General features: G+C 43.7%; 1 protein-coding gene across 1 annotated transcript in view; it reads left to right on the top strand.

Annotated features, from left to right (window-relative positions):
* The first annotated feature begins 1,050 nt into the window (after positions 1-1,050).
* Positions 1,051-22,923, top strand: part of LOC118504371 (tyrosine-protein phosphatase 99A) — a 42,246-nt gene continuing 20,373 nt past the window's right edge. The window contains exons 1-6 of the mRNA XM_036038776.1: positions 1,051-2,637; positions 12,092-12,258; positions 14,386-14,512; positions 14,897-15,020; positions 18,316-18,497; positions 20,082-20,269. Of these exons, the coding sequence (XP_035894669.1) occupies positions 2,541-2,637; positions 12,092-12,258; positions 14,386-14,512; positions 14,897-15,020; positions 18,316-18,497; positions 20,082-20,269 (885 nt within the window). The 5' untranslated portion in view covers positions 1,051-2,540. The remainder of the gene's footprint in view (positions 2,638-12,091; positions 12,259-14,385; positions 14,513-14,896; positions 15,021-18,315; positions 18,498-20,081; positions 20,270-22,923) is intronic.

The following is a 22,923-nucleotide window of genomic DNA, read 5'->3' as shown; positions in this document are numbered from 1 at the left end:
TATGGTTCGTACAGCCGGGGAAAAACCTCTCCCCGTGTACATGTTCACGGATGATTGGATGTAATTGAAAGTGGAGAAAACTTTGCCCGACCGCTGTCAGTGCTTGTCCAACCGGAACCGGCGTAAAATAATTAGCATCCGAATTTGTGTACACTGTTCGGTGTTAGCACGATTTTAATAAGCACAACATGGGCCGAGATTTCTGTGGCTCTGTTGTTTTTTTGCTGCTGTTGAATATTTTAGTCCATACCGCTACGGTACAGTGTTGCGGTGTTACAACACCTCCATTATCATATTCATTTACTTGTGTGTCGGTTTTTTCTCCTCTTCCTTAGAAAAGTACTGTCTTGATACTTCAGTTAATCTTTTTCACTGCCCTAAGAGAAGTGCTATCTTCATCTGTCAATGCTAATTGAATAGGGTACCTGAAAAAATAATTAAGTGAAAATCATCGCTCTTTAATGGGTCTCCCGCACTTTAATGCTTCACCACAGCATCATCTGCCACTGACGATGACGATGGACACAAGTATAGGTGGGGTAGTGTGGGGCGAACAAAACAAAAAAAAATAACACCCTCCAAAAAAGAAAGCCCCGGCATCATCTAATCCTTAGCCATAAGCCGAAAAGTAACCGCTGTTTTTCATTGCTACCTCTTTTGTCCCATTCCGTCCCGTGCCTGTGTCTATCACGCAATATTCGGCAAAGGTTTCGCATACACAAAACGAGGCGCGTTCGCTCTCGAAACGTTGCTCAGCAACCGATGCTGTGCTGTGAACAGTGCACGCACGCACACCACAGTTTCGAGCAGTTGTAGTAAACAGAAAGGCTCCCCTTTTTCGAGCAGACTAGGATTCTCCCGGTTTAGCTCTGGTGTGCTCGTTCTATGGCCGCAGCTCTCAACGCTCTTGCTCACACACACGCTCTCTCGTTCTCTTTTCGGGGCTGCCAGGTGGAACGGAGGCGTGTGTTTGGTTGTGCGCTCACGACGACGCCGAGCTTCCGGTGACGAGTCCAGTTTTATTCAGCTTCAGTACCGTGTTATCCTTGACCGCGTTCGCGTTTGTGAGGGAGTAAACCGTGCCTCTCGCTTAAAGGAAGCATCTGGTCTGTCCACCCGTGGGTGTATTTGGATTGCACGGCGGCAGACGGCACACCAAGCGTAACTCACCACCCTCCATTGGCTTGGAGCGCCTTGTCATGTGTTTCTCTAGCTTCTTCCTGCATCAACGATCACGTGTGACGTACCGGTTCTAGTGTGTGTGTTTGTTCGTGTGTATGCACATTGTGCGTGTGGAGATGTTTGCTATCGTCTGTTTTTGTAGTGGTCCTTGTTGATAGCGTTCCCACAGCATCCACGGTGGGTGTGCAGGCAGAAGTATAAATAAAAAGAAAATGTTGCAATAAAATGTGACAGCTCTCACTTTCGCTGATGCCATCAAAAAAAGCGTACACCAATGTCAACAGTCAGCGGCAATGTACCGTGTCACCGGTCGCAGAGGCCAGACAAATCGACGACTCGCCGCGTTCGGTGTGGCCATGCCTATCGCGCAGCCAACCGTTGTCCCCGCCTCGTCCTGTTTCGCCGCGTGAGGGGTTTCGGGTGGAAAAACAAGTGTCAAGATCCGTTGTGTAAACAAAGGCATTCGCACGGTGAAGCGTTGTTTTGAGTGGTGTCAGTTAAATAGAGTGTTCCGTAAGTGACGGAAATTAGCACGCCACCCATGAGCATTACGCAGAAAAAGCAGTTTATCTTGCCTGTGTACCGATAAAACGGTGGTGAAAATAAAAGAAGAAAAAAAAGGAATAAACTTACTATAATCGGTACACTAAAGTACGCCGTGAAGGCTATATTGTGTGATAGTTTCCAACCGAAATGAGCTTATATGGTGCAATAAATAAAAGAAAAGTAATTAAAAAGTGTTCCGCGGAGAAGTGCACTTTAGTGAAATAATTCCAATAACCATCCTATTATGGTAGTGCAATTGTTACCAGTGGCAAAGTGTTACCAACCATCGTATGTGCTCGGCCCAGTGCGGGTACGTTCCTGGGCAAACGTAGCGATTCACTGGTGCGGAGAGCATTTTGAAGCTGTATTTTCATACCACCTTGGCCTGCGCTGCCAGTACTGCGCTTCATACGTTTCACCCATAAAGGCGTATTACCCTGGTCGGGCCAATAGCGGATCAGAACGAGGTTCGAATTAGCATAATAATTCAACTTCAACCAGTGCCGCAGCGGTGCGGAGTGGGAACGGAACGGAGGAAATATTCATCCGAAAAAGAGGTTTTAGTGGCGGTGTATGAAATATCGGTCACATTACCGCTAATGTTGCTGCCTGATCCTTGGGACCGCACCGAACCGCACCGAAGTGTCGCACGGGCTGGTCAGGGTTCGCCTAGGAGGCGTTGGTGCACGAGTTCGTCGGTGCGATAGTGTGCAAAGAAACGGGCTTTCTTTTATTTGGATGCCAACAGACAGCAGCAGGCAGCAGCAGCAGTACTGTACCGGTTCAACAGCACGGTCATCGGTTCCGTAACCATGAGGTATTCCATCGCGGCGAAGTGGAAATTTATCGTCTGTGGATTAATTTTGGCAGCATCCTTCATTACCGGTTCCGGTACGAGCAGAATTTTCGGTAAGATTGCTGTGTGTGCCTATCGAACGGAGACTGTGTTGGCGGTGGCGAAGGAACGATTCTTTCTGGTTTGGCAGCTGAAACAGAATTATTCCGTGCAGCTGCGAACGACAGGAGGACGCTGTGACAGTTGATGAAGTCTTTGCCGACAAAGTGACGAGCTGCTTAAAAAGCTATTCTCGACACTCGGCTTGCAATTTGTTGCTTCACAAAACGCCAAACCAAGCGCTCCGGATGTGCTTCAATGTGGCACCGTTTCAACCAGACTTAAAGCACAAGCTGGGCGAAGGTTTTCGTTTTATGCAGCAGCAGAAGCAGCAAATGAAATGCTACAACAATTCCCCGATGCGATAAAACACACTCCACTGGGAGGGAATCGAGAATCAAGAGCACACGGATGGTTTGCCGATTCCAGCGTTACCTAGGAGCACTTCAGGTCGGCGGTACGCATGGGAAGCGCTGAACCCATCCTTGCTTGCCGGAACCTTTCCCCATCTTCAGTTTGCCCTTATTGGATTTTTATTAAACGTTCTCCTTAAACTTTGAAGCATCTTGCTAACGTTATTACGTGCATCATCATTGCTTGAAAGGGATAAGCATGCGATGGTCTGGGCTGTGATGTGTGTGTCGATGTTACTTATTTCAGTTCGTACCCCGCACCCACAGTTACCGGTGGCATCCCGTTAACCTTCGGCCCTTACGCAGCTTAGTGTAACCAAGTGTTGGATGGATAACGAGCCGGTTGTAGCAAAACAAGAGTGTGCTACTTACTGGCGAAGCATCCTTTTGGTCGGTGAAGCATGACACAGGTAGTGTGTTCCGATCGTATCGCATCCGCTAGGGATGCCATCAGTTTTATCGATCGTTCATTATATCGAACCTAGGCATGATGATTTAAACGGGGTATACGTTGCCTTTCAGATTGATTTCATGGAACCTGCTTCTACTTGCGATTTAAGGAGAACTGTAATCGTTTTGAATGAATACATTTTGTTTTATCCATCGTTCGCGTTTGTAGGTAAAAAAAGCATTTAATTTGACACTTTTCATTAAGATATGTTTGAATCAGCCTGCGCTACACGTACGTATAGAACGAACGGAATTCAACATGTTAAAGCTATCTCCAATTCTTATTTCTCGTAGAATTTTCTCTCCGGTCATGCAATCGTAATATTCTTGGTAAGCCAATAATAGAGAAGGAAAAATGATGGATCATATCTCTATGCGTGTGAAAATTTTCTTTCGTGTGAAGTGGAAATATATTCATTTTCCATGCGTCATACATGCATTTTAAGAAAATGCCTAACTTTATTTTATTTTTACAACGTAGATATGTGAAACGCAATATTTTTACAACGGCATGACCTTTTTGTAAAGTAAACAGCTTTTTGGCAACTTTTCTTGGTACGGTGGCATTTTCGTAAGTTCTTTAAATTTTCGTAGTTTCTCGCACCATTCTTCTCCGTTACTGAGTTTATCTGGACAATACTGTAGACACCATGGATGATGTTTGTCAAATGAAACTTTGACTATATGTATCGCATGCAATTAAAAACTAGCCCTTGAACATGGAGTATCAAGGCAGAATAGCATTTTGCAAAAGTGTTCGTTCCACTATTTTCTGGACGGTTTGTTGACAAGCCGTTGACAGTGATTTTTTGGATAAATATTTCGATTTGGTTTGGAGAACATTGTTGCGATGTTGTATGCGACAAAGCCTCGGTTTTCCTCTTCAATGTCTTCAGCTTTCGAAGGGGCCTACAACACTGTTAGGTGGCTAGAATTTGTCCCCTGTTACAGATTTTCATCTTTATTTAGAAGTATGAAGAAGTTGTAAAACAAAAATTGTTTATTACCGATAGACAGTGCAACTCTCACTTTCTCAAACTTCCTCTCTCACATATCAAACTCTTTGAAAGAACAAATCCTTGATTCTAGTTCTTCGGCCGTTAGAATAGACTGATTGTTCATAGCCCATCAATATCTTTCGGAAACATATTTGGTCATTTTTTCATATTTTGGTTATACATTACACAGATAACACAAAGGAGATTGAAACTAGAGTAAATCAATAGAGCTTAGGAGTAACACATAAAACATTATAGAAATCAATCTCTTTTGAGATGCATATATTATTGGTCAGATGAGGCGAGAACGGTAGAGAACATGAGCGATGGCAATGTACATATGTCGCTCGGCCTCAAAAGGCTCTTCAAAGAAAGGGACTATCTTAGGTGCATTCAAAACAACGATTGTGCTGAAAAGGATTTTTCCTGGATAATTCAGATTTTAATACGTTGAAGAGCTAGATGACTTGTTTATTATCTGACGGAGTAATAAACCAAGCCTCTGGTATATGAATTTCAGAAAAAAATACATCTGACGGAACTATTTGGAAAGTTATTTAATTCAATTTGGCGTAGTTGGCTCAAACTAGATTGAAATTATGGAGCAGATATTGCGTCTTATGCATCTTTAAAAAAGCCCTACAGTCGATTTAGCCAAGACTTCCTACCGAGAGGCTGTTCTTTTATTCAACATGAACGGCCTGACCGAGCACATGCAGTGCTGACAATACGGCTTCAAGCCGTCATAATTTAAAATAAATAAATAAAAAATATTGATTTAATAATACATTTCCATTGTAATTTTCCCTCCCATATTGATGAACAAGTGTAACATCGTAGACCAAAAACTAATGACGGCTTGTTTATGCTTCTGTTATTCATCTTGTGCAAAGTTAGCTACGCCGCAGAGATGGTTTAAAAATTCAATAACCCATATCAAACATGCAACATATTAAAAGCATATGATAAATGTAGCAAAATGTGGCGTTTTGTGTTTGCATACTGCCATGACAATGTAATCAAAAGAAAAGTGTGGCAGCACATTAACAACCCTACCGTACAACAAAGGTTAATCCATCCGGAAGCTCAATATGTATCCCCGCGCCAGGCACACATTTCATCCCTTGCTGGCTCGTGGAGGTCGGGGTAGCTTTCCATCGGTTTAATATTTCAATATTAGTCAAATATAATCGATTGACTCGCGAGCTTTCGAGAGCAAAATCAATTGGAAGCTAAACCTCCGGTCTACGGATGAGTGTGTTCAGCGTGCCCTGGGAAGCTGCTAGCCCACTCCCTTCACTCCATTTGTTTAGCGACACACACACACACACAAAACGAGTTTACGCAAAAGATGAAACACATCATCAAATTTCCAGCATCCAGACGGCAGAGTCTGGCACGACAACAGCACCATTTTCGTCCCGGTGGGAGGAACGATACATCCTTGTCAATATTAGCAATTTAAATACACATTGCCCCAAACGTTTCGATTCCACACATCTCCCTCCCGATGCTCCTCGGGCAGTACAGCACGCAGCGAAACGCAAACGATCCGCCACCAGATACAAGTGGGAGTTTTGGGGCCACTTTTCGTGTACTAAAATGTACTAGCGAAAAAGGAAGGCAAGAAATAAAAAGAACACATTCAATACACAACCCCTTTCGACCATCGGGTGGGCTGCGAGCCCTAAATTTTCCCTCGCTCAAAACCTTCGTTTACTTGGCACTTGCTTCCCCGCCCCAAAACAAAACGCTCCCCTCCGCTCCCCGTTCCCATCCACGAAACCCCACATCGGGCGGGAAAGTTTATTCCGGACATTTAAACGAGCTTTTCAAACCATCCGTCCGAAATCGGCACCACCGTCCCGGTGTGTCCCGGTGAAGTGTTTCGACAATTTATTCGACGATACATTACAAATGATTGATTTCGGGACCAGGACGACAAGGACGACCGTGTTTGGGTTTTCTTTTTTTTTTTTTGGATGCTTCTTCTTGCTGCTCTCGGTCAGAGGCCGTAGTGGGAAAGGCCGTGTTTGGCCGTGCGCAATCGAGGCGGAAAAACCCCCATTTTCATTTCCTTTGCTTCGTGGCAGCCTTCTTGCCAGGGCCAACCCCAACATTGGCGGAAGGCGGAACAGGGTCTGTGCTGGGCAAACAAATCACAACTGAATTAGGATGAATGGTGAAGTATTTGGTTGAATTATGGTTCACAATTTCGGGACGCATCGCATCCCGCACAGTTTGGTGTCGTCCCACGGTTTTGAGGTTGAAATGAGCGTCTACCGACAATCGTTTCAATCAGCAACCCGGGCGCCCGGGCGAAGTGGTTCGATGTTTTCTTGTTGTCTTGCCCGGGTTGGAATGGAGTATAATTAATGTACCCCTTTTTTGTTTGTGCCATTGGAAAGGGAGAGGAGAACATTTTCTGATGAAAACGATTCAATGAAACGCTTTCATTGTTTTGGGAATGGAACATTTTTCATAGTAAAAATTCTTTCTAGTTTGTGAGTTCATTACTAAGATTGTATCAATCTTCCTGGTCTTTTGAAATATGATGTTCATAAAATTCTAAAAAGAATACACTCCTTCCTTTTAAAGTGTTTGATTGCTTGAAGATAGACGAATCTTCAATGTTTATGCTCTATGAGAATTATGCCGGCCGCCATTAGCAGTGGCCCAAATGTCTTCCTAGTAAAGAAGCAATGATGTGTGCTAAATGCAGTGAAAGGTGTAACTGGCCGTCATTTACATATTTCTCAGCATCTTTGTGTATCGATGCATCCGGTTTCTGCATCATTTAACACGCACACAGCTGACGAACCTCCTCAGAAGGTTGTATTGTTTACATTTGCACTGTTGTCCTGGTGATGTTTCACTGACAAGAAAGAATCACTTTCAGCTTGCCATTATGCACAAAAGCGATTGTCCAGAACAACAGGAGAGAAGAAGTCCTTTTTGTAGATAAAACTGGACAAGCACACAGCATTAAAGCATTTCATTACCGTCAATCGTACGTATCCGATTCTTCCATCCCTCGCCACATAATTGACAAATGGCTTACGACTCGAAGCTGGGACGCTCATTTGCACCTTCTTAATAATCCAATTAATTTAGCCCGAGGTCCTTCGGCAAACAAGATTATCCTTAAACCGAAACGATCCCAACATCCGCCCCCGGTTTCCTTTTGCTGCCTTATGATTTGGTAATTTGATTCTGAAGAATTTTCCATTCGGCACCGAATGGAAGGCGGAAGCGGCGGAGGGCGAAGGTGCAAGCGGACGATCAAGAACGTCTGTGACCGGTTCGGCTCGTGACGTGTCGTTGCGAACATGCTCGCCTCCACCAGCTAGCCATTTGCTCCCATTCGGAATGGCTACAAAATGGTACCAGCGTGCTTGTACTCCGTCGTCGTCACGTTGTCTCCACAGCGATCCAATCAGGGTGGACGAAATATTTATAATCCTACAACCGATTGATACCGACCGACCGACGTAACAGCTTTGCAGCGATGGTTTTTCTTCGATCACTGTGTGAACGAAAGGTTAGCAGTAGTGGGTTTACTTTGCTAGTTCTTTTCGCCCTAGTTCAACTCTCCCGGTACGTCATGTCGTGTGTCATTCCATTTTGATAAAATGCCACAGCCGGTTCGGTGCGGATTCTGCATTCGACAGGTTTTGGTTCTGCAACGTCAAGCACCACCACCCGGCACCGGTCGCTGGCCTCCTAAGTTGTGCGGGTAGCTTCCATTTTATTTTATTTTTTTCTTGTGCTTCGTACGAGCGCGAAGAAAACGAACTACGGAACAGTTGTCTGCTCCAGACGCTCGCTGAGCTACTGCTTTCGAAATCGAACGTCTTAGTTTTGCCGTTCTGTACGAACTCTCGAGTGTTTGCGCGTGTGTGCATGTGTTTGAGTGCATGTGGCTATATATTTTTCGCAGCGAGAAGATTCGTAAAAACTGATAAAACTGCGCCGTGGCGAAAGGAGAAAGTTTTGCCCCTGAAAGAAATACGAATCCCGCACCATCCAGCCGCGCGGATGCTGTCGTTCGTCTGCTCCTGTCTACTTTACCGCTGCTGATCGAAGAAATCTGTGTTCTATGTTCGCATCTTTCGCGTTCTACCGCGGGTACCGGTAAATGGCGGCTACCGTAAGCCAGGTCAGAACAAAGAAGTACTCTTACCGTTTGCGGTATGGTGGGTTGCGAAGAGAGGGTAAGGGGGTAGGGTTGGAGAATATCGGCGGGGGGGGGGGGGTTCGATGGGAGATCAGAAAAGATAAGTTTCACTTCAAACAAGTTTTGCGAGCAACTCAATCAACCGGTTAAACGAAACCTTTCCACTTCAGACGCAGCCGAGCCGAAAAGGCAGTGACGCTTCTTGGCGTTTCTTGTGTTTTTTTTGTTGCTTCTCCACGGTGCGCTCCAATACACGTCGTTCGCGCGCGGTGAAGTCAGCTGTGAGCAAAAAGCTGTTTTCGAATGACTAAGCATTCGCGTAAAGCACTGCGTGTGTATGTTGTTGGGCGTGTTATTGAAGCTTATCCCGAAACTTGTCCCGCTTTTGCGCCCGGGACGTGTACCTCCCCCACAATCTCAAGTAGCGGTTGTTGTTGTTGTTGCTCTTGCTGTAGAAGAAGGCGAAGTTGTGCAGTTTGTGCCAGGTCGCTTTCGGAAACAGGGACGAGATCTGGAGGGGTTCGTTTTATCAAACAATTATCTGATCCACTTCCTAATCGTAGTGCGGAGTGTGTTCAAACTTTGCCTGTCTGTCTGCACTGATTTAGTGTTGGGATTTAGTTTGAAGGGATTTGTTGCTGTTTTTTCCTTTTTTTATAAGCGTTGAATGTACTCGTTCAGACATTCGGATGAGATTTGGGAAACGTTGGCTCGTTTGTATGGCGATTGGTTACGTGAAACGATTGCAGAAATAATGTAACCATGTTGGGTTAAGTATGAAATCGTTATGATAATGTCGATCATGATCATGCTATCGATAAAAACATTTAGTTCGTTTTCTCGTATCAAAGTTTAATGTAACTTTTTCTAAGCGTTTTCTTTGATTAGTCGTTTCTACACGAGTTAACTCAACGTTTAATTAATTTAATTCGGCTTTTGATTCACAGAAATAGTTACAGACAGACAGACAGAAGGAACAGAAATGAGTTCAAGTCTTGTTTTATTTTATTTACTTATTTTTTTCGTGAATTTAATTTATCTATTTAAGAATTAAATTCGATAATAATATCAATCTATAAAAACATTGTTTTAGAAAACAAATTTTAGCAACGTGATCGAATCGATAAAACCAATACACATAACAACAACAAAAATGCTCACAACCTGCAACTGATTGTTTCCAACCGACGTAACAGTTTCGGAAAAGTCCTAAACAACTGACAGTGACTCGTTTTCTTCAATTTCGCTCATAAGACTATCAATAAATCAAAGTGAAAGTTTCCTTCCGTCACACATATGAAGCCCATATGCCAGGGTGAAAGGGTTTCCACTCAGACTAGATAAGTTTTCATTGGTTCATTTGTTTTCACACGAAAAATGGAAGCAACATAACCGCCAACCATTTCACATAAAACCGATTGAGACGGTAGCGTATCATCGTGTTGTGTGCAGCTTTGTGCTTACGTTAGCAAAAAACAAAATAATGCCCACTCTGATGGAATGGATCACTAGAAATGTCTTTTCCAGGTAAGATTGGATTGTGATCGGAACTTTATGCGTTTTTCTTGCTTAATGTTATCAAACTTACAATCATGGTAGAATCACAGAAGGAAGCTGCGTACGGCATCGATACCAATTGATCTGTAATTTATGTCGAGATTGGTTGATATCGACAGCAAAACGGTAGAGAAAATTTGCTGAAAGTTATGAAATTCCTGAGAAAATTTACCTCGCAAAACCTTCTAGGAAAGATTGATCGTATATTTGTTTAAAATTAAATTATTATTTCATATCGTTTTCATACTCAACGGAACAAACCTCTGCCACTTGGCTGTATCGCTGAAAGCTGTATCAATCAATGTATGCTTTCCGGCACAAACTTCCCCATTTGCACGGGTTTTTGCAGCTTCGACAGATTGTCTTTCGTTAGAAAAACTATTTCAATTAATTCCAAAAGTTATCAGTCATTAAGTTGCCATTCTCCGACCGTAAGCTGCCGGGTCGCCCAAGTGGCTTCCAGCCACGGCTATGGAGTGGTAAACAGAAACCAAAACTTTCTACCGTACCGGAATCTTCACAGGCTTTCCGGTTCGAAGCTTCCGCAAGCGATTATGGCCGATAGAAGGAGGACGAGTATAGGAGGAGGAGGCTTGGGCAAAGGGATAGATTTTATCCCCGTTGCCGGTGTAGCGTTTGCTGGCATCAACAAAACAAAAACTCTCTCTTTCCCCGTTGCGATACAAGATATCCACGGGATAGCGTAACGCAAGGGCGTAAAAAGAAACTTTCCGACAAACTAATAACATCACACACACACGCACATACGTACGTACCTTCATTGCAAAGGAACGGATTCGATCTGAGGCGACAGATTTACAGTGTATTGCAAAATTCGGTGGGCTGGGCTTCGATGGATATAAACTAGGTGAGCAAAAAACGGGAAACCGTACAACATTCAAGCTGTGGCTGGCTGTAGGCCGGGATGGTTGAGTGAGTGTGCGTATGTTTCCGATGATAACAGTTTCTTGATGCTAAAGGGATGTTGTAATTCTCGGAATGGGTAACATATTGTTCACGAACATCAGTGCTGTCCTCACGTGCTGCTGTCGAGGTGTCCTTTTTAATCGATTCAAACACAACCAACTGTGGACCCATGTTTGGTGCGACCGGGTGGAGGGTGTGCAAGCTAGCCTCAATCTGTTTGCAGGCCTTCGACCGCGCTAATGTGTTGATATTGAAATGCGTAATTATAACCATTACTATTAATATGCGTGATGGTGAGCGGTTAGGGATATTAATAAATTATTGCTAACATGGTGCCCATTATAAAGTTCAATACAAATCATTGTCCCTTTTTGTACAAAATCAAAAATGGACAGCAGCCTGATACTGCTTTTAGCTGATCGTTTAGGTTTTGTTCCCAGTATCGACTTTGTGGAGCCCTATTAAAGTTAAAATATATTATTCCAGAAGCAATAAATCTAAAGCATCCCGTGTTATCCGCTTTGTGTTGCCGTGAACCGCGACGCCCTTAGCTTCGCACGAACTCGAACCTTAAATTATGCCGGGCGGAAAGCCACGGCTTTAAATTTACGCATGTTTGATGTCACGAAAACATGAAAAAGAGAAATCCCACAGGTCAAGTGCAACACATTTACCATGACGGCCATTAATCATCGTACGAAAAGTGGCAAGCAATCGGTAAAGCATGCGAACACAGGGATATAGAAAAAAGGGGAAAAAAGGAAAACCATTGAAACGCCAACCGTACAGCCGCGTTCTGTAATGGACATCATCATTTTTCTTCCACACAGCAGCTCGCCAGCCGTCCAGTTTCGTTCCTTCGCTTCGTTTGCGTACAGTTTGTGCCACGACGCGACCAAACAGTGCATAACTCTTTGTGCCCATATTCGTTCCCTTATCGTTGCAGATATTGAAAACATTCCCGTGATCAAGTACGTAGCGGTTGCCGGGAAAAACATTACCCTCGACTGTCCGGGCGTTAACGAGCGTTCGCTGGTAGAGACGCTAGTTTGGCGCACATCCCACACCATCGCCGAGTACGTCAACGGTTTACCGTTGGTCAGCAATCAGCGGGTAAGTGTGCGAGGCTGTTTATCGTGTGTATTATATGTCGAGAGGTCGCTATCGACAACGAGCAGGTGAGATACTGTGGGTATATTAAAGATGGGCGGAACAGGATGGCTTTGGTAATGAAAAATTTGGATCATCTCCGTTAATCTGCTTACGGTGATGAAAATAATGGTCGACAGAATTATGTTTGGCTGGAATTGGAGACATTTTTACGAGTTCTTTTTTGTATAGAATAAAGGTGTGGGTAGTGGTGCTGTCGGATTCGGTTCTTTAAACGGTCTTGTTTTTATTTTATTCTTAAAATTATAATCCATAAAATTCCATTACCAGTTTTTAACAGGCGAACAGACATTTTTATGACTTTTTACAAGATATTACCGTGTTTCTCTTTATTTAAAAATGTATCGATTGATTTCTATGACGCCAAACTACGTCGGAGAAACACAGTAATCTACTAAAAAAGATTTGAATTTTATAGGTTATAAAATTTTAAAATGTTTTTCATAATGTTGTTCCCAACTTTCGTATGAAGTAAATGAAAAGAAATTAATTATTACATATAACAATTTAATACATGCTTAGCACTTGTGTCAGCCACCAGGCGTCTCCATTTACGACAAAACTGATAGTAAAAAACCAGGCGTCTCCATCGTGCTTGTGTGATGTTTTCTAAAACTTACTATAACTATTATAGTAAGTAATAAGGTAACTATTATTTCTTCTTCTCCTTTTTCCTTGGCACTACAACCTCGAGTGGTCTCGCCCTGCTGGCTTTCTGTGACTTACGGGGAGGCGGTCTGGGTGGGATTTGATCCTCGGTCCTGCCGTGTCTTCACACGGCGCGGTTATTGCTTCGGCCACAGGATCGACCATTATTATTTACTATTATTTACTTATTATTATTTAGCATCATATTATCGAGCGCCATGTTAAAGCACCAAAATCAGATCAGGTATACTTATTGCAAAGCAGTTCCCAATAGACAATTAAATTGAGTCTCACGCAAGGCAGCTCATAATTACTATAACCATGCTCACTATTTTGCTATGAGTTATAATTAAACATAACAAGCTTTCATATTTCGGCGAGCTCTAGTAGGTCTAGGTAATGATCTAGTATGAGAAAGAAAAAGGCCTCAATTACTGAAACCTTTATTGATACTTGCAAAGCTTACAGTTTACTATCCACAGCTTCACTAGTTGTGTTTTTACGCATAAAGAAAATTACTAATCCTAATGTGTTTGCAGCGAGCAAACTAAATAAAGCTCGTGCCATAATCCAGTGGAAAATTCTTTTCATGCCATCAGCATTCAAGCTCGCGTCTGTTACCAGCGATATTTACTTTGTTTTATGATGCTCTAGAGCACCTTGCGGCTTTACTATGGCGGTATTATTGTGCCGTACCATGAACAGCGTGGTGCGTATAAGATTAATTAGTGCGTCTACAACACTCGGCTAGCAAATATCCTAATGAATAGAATTAGTCCAATCGTCTACGTTTCACCAGCATTCTGGCGCTGTACTCAATCACAGCGTACCTTCAAAACACACTTCATCCGCACAGCTTAGTGCTGCTTGAGCAGCTATTAACGCTCAAAACCATAACCTATAAGCTGCCCAGCCCGGACACCATGCATCCCATTCATTACCGAGCTAAGCTGACGGTTGGTTTGCTTGGGTGGAATTTCGCTCATTTATCCCAGCCAAAGACACTGACAACCTTGCTGACCCTTTGCTTTCTCGTTTCCCCTGGAGCGTTTCTGGGACGAGAAGGCAACAACAACAATGTAGAGCAGAAAAACTCCAACACATCCGTTCATTCAGTGAAATAATGATGTAACTCATCATTTCGCTTCACATTTTGCTCCGAAACAAAGGTGCTCACTTAGTGTGGGCTCGAGTGTAATGATGATGTTCGAGTGTAATTATCGTCAGCTTTATCGACACATTTCTGCTCACACTCCTTTCCACCCGCTGTTCACCTTGTGCCGGCGGATTCTGGTTAGGTTTCATAGTTTTTTGTTGTCACCTGCCCGACATTTCCAAGCGTTCTGGGGGAGTTGGCAGTTCCTGTGCAGTACACTAATTACTACAACGACTTCTTTGTTATTACCCTTTTGCTCGTTTCAGCTCACACTAGTGGCTGATAATTTCAGCTTGCTGCTCAGCCCTGCCACCGCGTCCGATACGGCCGAATACAGCTGCCTGCTGAACGACCGGCATAACCCGGAAGCCATCGTTGACTTGCTGGTACAAGGTAAGCATCGTACAGCATAAATTTTGCGTGTCAAGCGACGGTACGTTACGTACGAACTGGTTGTGGATGGGAGCGGGCAGCCACCCTCATCACAGTCCATCCGGCCAATGGGCGTATGAGCGACCGACGAGGGCAGTAAATCTCCTGCAACATTTTCCAAAGCACGTGAGACACGCGGACGGTACAGATTGTCGGCATTCTTCTGGCCGCACTGGCTGACAAGAAAATGTATCATTTTCTTCCGGCTCTCAGCCAGCTTTGGAAGCTAACGATCCGACATCTTGGCACAGCAACGACGTGGCGCTTGTTTTCTTGACGGTGCCCGGTTCGGGGTTTTGCAGCCATGTTTTCTACGTCTGCTATCTTCTGCCCTTTACTTCACAGATGTACCTGACCCGCCCGGACGTCCGCTGGTCGTAAGCTTCACGTCACGTTCGGTCGATTTATCCTGGGCCCACTCGCAGGACCCCCGAAATGCACCGGTTACAAATTTCATCATCGAAACACGGTAAGGACAAACGCTAAGGAAAACCATTTCGTCGACATTATGTTTAGATTTACACCGACTTTCGTCCCGATACGCTCGTGACCGGGTTTTCCCGTTACGTCGTCGGTGTCGTGGTCTCCGCCGTCAGCACGGGGAATACTTCCGGGATCTGCTAGAATATTTATTTTACAACCTTTTCCTCTTCAAAACAAAACAGCAAGCAAAAAAAAAACAGTCCCGCTAAAACCTTGGTAGCACATAGCTTCGCAAACAACGAGTTAAGTGTAAGATAAATTGATTCCACTGGCAACTGGTTTTACCGGTGGTCGTCCTCGTGCTGTGTTGGTGATGATGCTAGTGAGGTATTTTTTCAGGCGCCGGGATGCCCTTGTGAAGCTATAAATTTCCTTTCGGTATTGATTTAGGCAAGATCAGTAAGAGAAGGTCCTGAGAATTTATGGTAAAGTGCGGCACCGGTGTGTTTGTAGAAAGAGTTGTCTCGCTGCGTTGAACGGAGTGGGGTCAGGGGGTAACGGGCTATGGGGTTTGGCAGATCAATATCCGAAAGTAAACACTTGAAAAGAAATTGGGGAAGAAATGGAGAGTGTTTTCTTTTTTCATGAGGTTCAATGTGGTCGTGAGAGGGTCTTATAAATGAAGACTTTACTGCGTGTATTATGGAAAAGCGTAATCCATCATTAATTTTAATCATTTCATTAAATTACTTTCGATAAATCAAGAGGAAATTTCTTGCGTCAGAGCATTGAATGCTTTAAATTAGAATAATCAATATATTTCAATACCTTTGGCAGGATAATGTGATTGCTGTTAGCTTAGGAAATGATAGCGAAGGAAGAAACTTAGTTCTTGTTTTATATTTGTTTGCTGCACTAAATTGATAATCAATTCTTAAAGCTGTTTAAATCTTACATATGATCGCTTTTATGTTATTCTTTGTACTCTTTTTGATAATTTTAAACTTTTAAACATAAATTTTCTAGAAAAAAAATCCAACAAGACCAAAGTGCCGTAAAAAACGCCTATCACTGTTTATTAAATGATAGGAAGATTGATGTGTTTTCTGATTGTACAGAATTCCGGCAGCGATACAGCGATTTCATAGTAATACTTACGATGACTACTTCCGGTTCATTTCGAGCTCATTTGCCCGAAACAAGTATTAAAAAGATTTGCTACTTTATCATGACACTTTGGAATTGTTTGAAATTCGTGAAATTTTACCATGAACAAATAGCGTGAAAAATTCATCCCGACAGGGCATCGGTTTTCGTTCATTGTTACCAGTGTTGTTTGGTTTCCCTGAAATGCCCCTTCGGGCATAAATATAGCAAAGCCCGATTGTTCGTAAGCTCTGGCAAATCTGCATCCCGAGCGAATGAGCATTAGCAAAAAAGGTAAACTTTTCCAAACGCCTCACCGTACCGAAAGCTGGCCGAAAGTTCGTCCGCATCTCTTTTGTTATTATTTTCCACCTGGCTCACGAAAGGAAAAGACAAACAAAACTCGGGAAATGTGATCCCCTAGAACACGCACAATCACGCACGCACACACGTACGTTCGGTGCGCAGGACGACACATGTCCTCCGTTTTCCGAACCCGAAATTTGCTGCGCTGGGGCAAAGATCTGGCGACGGAAACCGAGACGCGTTCTTAAAATGGGGGATTATCAAACATTTTCCACCACCAAGCTGCTGGGCGAACGTATATACTTTCTTCACTACCGGTTGGCGGTGTCGTAACAAAAGTTATCTCTATCGCACCCGCTCGGCTTGGGCAGGCAAACCACAACGCGGCAAGATGAAGCGGTTCTCGCGGAATGGTTGGGTGAAATTTTTAATCTTCGCTTAATACCTCACCATCCTCAGCGTCGCAACGAGATAGGCTTTCGGTTTACGTGTCTCGTTGGGTTTTTTTCTGTTTTGCTTCTTGCTCCAATGTTTGTTTGACGTATGTTTGCTTACACGTTTTGCGTTTAGTGGGGAGAGGAAAGTTTTTTTTTTCTTAACTTTCATTTCCTGCCTTTGGTTTTTTCTGCTCTCAGAAACTGAAACGCTGTGGTTTTCTCGGTTGTAAACGGGCGGACCAAGCAGTAGGACACCTCAGAAGGGAGGGCGGAAAATTTTAAACCCGTTGGGAGCAGTGTGCGTGGAGACTTTATTTCATGGTATTTTTGTTTTCGAGCACTGCTCCGACATGAGATGAAATTTATGACTGTTGGTGTTGCTACACCGATCTGCGGATTGTGTGACCTGTTTGCTAGAACAAGTGGAGTGGAGTTGGAGAATACCTTTTATCCCAGCGCTGTTTTGTTAAACGTGATACGGGAAACGACATTGTTAAATGCAGTTTCCGAAACTCAGGTGGGAAGAAAGATTAAAATCGTTCCGTTATCGAATATAATTCATGTGAAAATGATCAGAGAAACGAGAGAAACAGAGAGAGTGCGAGAAGATCATAATGAGACGAGACAGACAAATCATGCACCGGCAAAAAAGCACAACGTAGGATCGTTTTTCAAGCATGAACTTTTCAACTAGATTTTCAAACTCTTAGTAAAGCTTTTAACGAGAAGTGCATGAAAACTTTTAATACTGAGCTTATCGAAGTCTAATTATTCTAAAAGTTTTTATCAGATCACAACACTTTCGTTTGTTAGATGAATTCTAGTTCTTGCTATAGAGAGACGAATTGGATGAAGTTCAATATCAGATACATCTAGTTCGATATTTTGAAATAGTGAACAAAATCTACAATCCGTATGTTTACAAAATTTACTTTGAAAAGTTTAACAAATAATTGTTCTGTTTTTGCATAACGGTTATCATATCAATGCTAACATGTTTGTTTTACTGAAATGCCATTCATCGTAATTGAGACAGCATTAACAGTGTTTAAATGGAATAATACTGAATAAAATTTAATTCTGGCTCAATTTCGAGGAATTGGTTTCCAAAAATTAAAAACACATTACGAAATGATTGAAAAACCTGTAAATAAACATCTCGTATTACTTGGAGATCGGTATCGGCTGCAATTGAACCATTCAATACAGCACCAATTCTTGGAAATGGCTGCCGGATTGTTTTTTTCTCCAGCAAATTGGTGTTTAAAATGGTCTCCTAGAAATGTAATACTCACTGGAAAAGGTATGCGGATTCGTAACAAATGATCGACCAATGTGTTTGCTAACTCGTACCTCCCTAATCGAATTATGTTTAGATGCTTACACACAAAATAGCATTTTACCATGCACGCTTCTAATGAATACCATCATTCTACCTGCTGTTGCTTTCAGAATTGGCGAAAATGGCGACTGGGAGCAGGAACCACCGATACACACCAAAAGCAGCCAGGCCGCTCACCAGGTGACAGGACTGCAACCATTCACCGTGTATAGCTTCCGGGTGATCGCCGTCAACAAGCTTGGCCACAGTCAACCGTCAAAGGAATCGTACTACTTCGTAACATTGCGTGAAGGTACGTACAATCCTCCCTGGTGTCAAAGGTGTCTTGTGGGCCCAAATATTTCTTCGTGCACGTCCACCATAATTCACCCACTCGTGCATTACCGGGCACCACTCGCCGGGTGGCATCCAATTAAGCTGTTCAAATTGGTAACCTGGTACGGTCGAGACGCACAATTTAAATTGACCCAAGCACAGGAATGTCGACCACGGCAGCATTGGGACGACGGGCGCCCTGTGGCCCCGAGAAAGGCGAACGGAAAACCGTGCCAAAGTAACACTTAAATATCGCGCAAACAGCAAAGCGTGAAATGTTTCCTTGCTTATGAAGGCATTCTATGGCCACGGTCGTAATTGTTGAATAAATTTAAATACATTGAATACCTGGGCCGTTCGTATCGGGTTCCAGCAAGAGCGGGGTTGATTTCATTTTTTTTTTGTTGGCTTGTTCATTTCAAAGCAGTTGATGTTTACGCGTTTACTTGCCGAAACCGTGCGTCCGGATGGACGCTGTAGAGACGGTGTTATGGTGTGCAGTTGACACAAAAGCTCGCTGACGGCTCGTTCTGCGCGTTTCGGGGTAGAAATGTTCCATTCCGAAGGATGGACCGATTGTTAGCGCGTCTCGATGTCCGCGAGGGCCGGCAAAACCGTCGTAGCGTGAAAATCAATTAACGTTGCCGTAAGTGTCGGGCGAAGCTGCTTAATTTTCGGTTAGCTGCCCAGCCAGTCAGTCAGCCAGCGAGCCCGGTTTCCGGTCGGAAGAAAATGGACGATAAAAACTCATTTCATTCGGATTGGAAAATGGTTCATTTGGAGAATTCTTATTTGATAAACGTTCACCTGCAATAGAGCTGTCGCGTAATGAGTGTTTCGAGAATTTTTAAGGGCAGTTTAACAAATTAAAAAGATGCCATGGCTATTTTTGCGTATCTTTTCTGTTTCATTCACATTGCAACGATCTATCAAAGATCGGAGCAATATGACCAAACCGTCATTCATAAAAAGAAAAATTCTATCAAATTCACAATAAATTCACAAGCTTATTGACAAAACGAATGAGCACCTGCCCGTAATATTGCAAGAGAAAATAGTTTCATATGCTCCGTACCGCAACGAAACGAAAAGAAAAAAAAGATATCTACTTCTAACATTCAGTAGCTCATTTAATTAAATTTAATTAGCGTTAAGTACGTTTCAAGTTACCCTTAAAAGAGAGAAACAATAACAGCACCTCTAAATGGGCTGGTATTTTGGGATAATTTTTCCCTTGCGGAGTTGGCTGTGGCACATCTGCGGTTGTATACCGAACCGGAAACCACATCCTCGGCGAAAGCGGAAGTACGCTAAAATAGTTAGTCCACCGGGAACTGTCCTAATGATCAAACTTACCTAATACCATTACCGACCAACCAAACCGACCTAGCACTGGGCTGGTGCCGAGTCCGAGCCATGCTGGACCAACCCGGCACGTTGCCCATCGTGTTGCGTTGAACTATTTTTCATTTACGTATTCCGTTTCGCTTGATATTGATTTTTTTTTACTTCTTTCTCATGTCGGTTTCGCTGCTCTCTTTTCAATTTACTCTCGTTCCAGCCCCGACGGGAAAACCGGTAACAACAATCGCGCACAACACGTCCGCCACCTCTGTATATATCTCCTGGAAGGCACCACCGCCAGAATCGATACTCGGCGAGTTTCTCGGCTACCGGATAACGTACCGGCCCCGGGACTACCACACGGACGACGTCAAAGAGATCTACATTCGCGATAGTGCCGTCGAGGTGAGGAACGACAAAATTCGATTTGCTCGTGTAGCCCGGGTTGCTGGCGCCAGCCGGGCGTCCGTCCGCGTGCTAGAAACCGGACTGTATGGGGGCTCACGGGATGAGCATCCGAGCATCGGATCAGGAGGTGCGCCGGCAAGACACCCCGAGCAGAGAAAGTGAACAGCTTTTCGGTCGAAGTGCACACGGGGTCCGCACTTTACACACACGCGACCATGAAGTGCAGCTGCGACTGCAATTGCATCGAAGTGCACACGGTGATGCACGGGGGGTTCTAGGGTCGGGCGGGCTGGCACATAGTTCACTAAATTATCCAATTTACAAAGCTCCTTTCTCGTACGCTCCCACGGCTGTGTCGCGTCCCAGAAATTGGAAAGTTTTCCATGCCTTTTCACCCTCGGCAGTGGAACTAGCTAATGGCATAGAAGTGAAATAGAACGAAACGATGAGGAAAAAAAGTTAATTTCTAATAGAAATTATCACCGTTTCGCCTCCCCATGACATAAGTGTAAGGAATAGCCCTTTTTACGTGTTGGACGACTCACTCACTCACCGCTCGCGTCGGGCCGCCTCCCTTCCGAAAAGTTAATGTTTTTAGTTCGGCTAATCCATTTTCCAACCGGACGGCAAACCCAATTCGACCAAGTGCGCTAGTGTGCGCTGGGGTGTCGAGTTTGGGAGTTCATTTTTACATGAGTTCTGTTGGCAAGCTGCATTTTTTGTCCCTTTTTTTGGGCCATTTTTAATAAAGATTTATCTCTCCATACCATTTTGCTTTCTGGCTTGTGTGTGGGATGCAGCAGCATGTACTACAAAGTTTAAATGCTATTAAACTTGTTCATTTGGCGTAGTGAAAAGTTTCGACACAAAACAGCTGAGAAGTAGGCAGTAAAATGACATCCTAATAGGTGGGCCACACGATGCGCACACATTGAGCGTACCCGTATGGATAAAGGTGCTGAACAAAGGCACTAACATATGTAGTTTTGAGTTACCATCACTAACCGTCCGGCTAAAGAGCTGGGATTATACGAAGAGCTGGCAAGACGCACTACGCCAGAACTCATACCTTAGTGAAAATCTCAGCTGGACTGTGTCTGCCATGTACAGGAAAGTTGATCATTCCGCTACGAATTTAAAGCAAATAATCAAAACCAATACGTTCCGGTGCAGCAGAAGGCCTTCCTCATTATTGACTGGTTTGGTATGGAACATGAATTATGATAATATGTTCGATTCATGTAAATATCACCTTGGGATATTTTTTTTGGATATATATGAAGATCAACTCATTTTTGCTTTTCCTGTGTTAACATCATAATAAAGAAAGGTTTGCATTTTTTTTAAACGTTTTTGGGAGAGGCGTCAATGCCCGATACTCCCGTTCTTTCAGCATATGGATCAAATCTATGCAACAACCCTCTAGCCAACTAATTCTTATAATCTTAAATAGATCCTAGAAAACTAAAAATAAGTATATGACTGTAGCCTTTAAAAACTAAAAAATTTCGGAACGTAATCTCAACCAATACCCAAACAACTTTTGTGACTGTAGAAAACATAAATAACGCTTTACAATTTATTAATTCAACTTTAACCAACCAAACGAGCCTTTTTAAGGGCTGTCGTCACCACAGCAGCAGCTACTAATAAATCCATTTCAGCGCGAAACCAGTGTTGTAAATAAATATAAAAGCAGCAAACCAGTACCTTTACGGTACTATTTATACACACGTTTCCGCTTCTGTGTTGCCATTGTGCTGGCAAAGTGTTGGTAAAAATTAATAGGAAAAACCATTCACACACACACACACACACACACTCTGCAACAAATGCACGACGACGCCCGACATTAAGGAAACCCGGCGTCCACGGAATTCAATTAAACTTTACGCCCCGGCGTGATTTGCGATCACTCATTGTTTGCTGCTTATTGTTAATTTTCCTTATTTTTTTGCCTCTCATGTTTTTTTTTTTCTTCACCGCCTTCTTCATCTTCCCGTTTTGCTCTATTGCAAACACAAAACCCTTGCCTTTTGAGCAAGATTTTTCGCGCGAGAATGTTCTACGGTTCGCCAGGCTACCGTGGATACCGTTCGATTCCGGCATACCAGCGCTTCCTGGTACGTCTCTCGACAAGTAAGCTTTCGGCATGACCGTATTTGCGCAAAAGTCGATGCTCGACATGGTGCTGCCGGTGGTGCTGGTTTCGCAGCAATAGGCATGGTCGTCGAACGATACCCCGCACTGCATCGCCTCAGCTTCACTCACCGCCCGCTCTCCCGTCCCTGTGTTCTGTGGGGCAGAAAATGCATTCATCAGCAAACAATGCATAATAATTCTGTTTACACACGTAAATGCACCCTGCATCTGTGCCCTCGAACCTCGCAATCCCTCCCCCACCCCCCACCCCCTCTCGAGTCCTGAGAGTTTGCCCGAGTCCTGAGAGTACGAACGAAATGCTTCTTTTATAGAGCGTACCTCACTCGCTATCGGGATGGTTTTGGCCTTGCACAAAGATCTAGCCTTTCCTCCCTTTTCTAAATATGGTGCACTGGGCAAGTTTAGATAGCACACGAACTGCCACCCGACTTGCAGGGCACAAGCGCAAGGGCATACGGCCCGCAGGGGAACGGTCCCGGAACAGGCGA

This window comes from Anopheles stephensi, chromosome 2, assembly GCF_013141755.1.
Source record: "Anopheles stephensi strain Indian chromosome 2, UCI_ANSTEP_V1.0, whole genome shotgun sequence".
Lineage (NCBI taxonomy): Eukaryota > Metazoa > Arthropoda > Insecta > Diptera > Culicidae > Anopheles > Anopheles stephensi.
The sequence above is the reverse complement of the archived record's forward strand: the minus strand, read 5'-3'. Positions and strand labels throughout refer to the sequence as shown.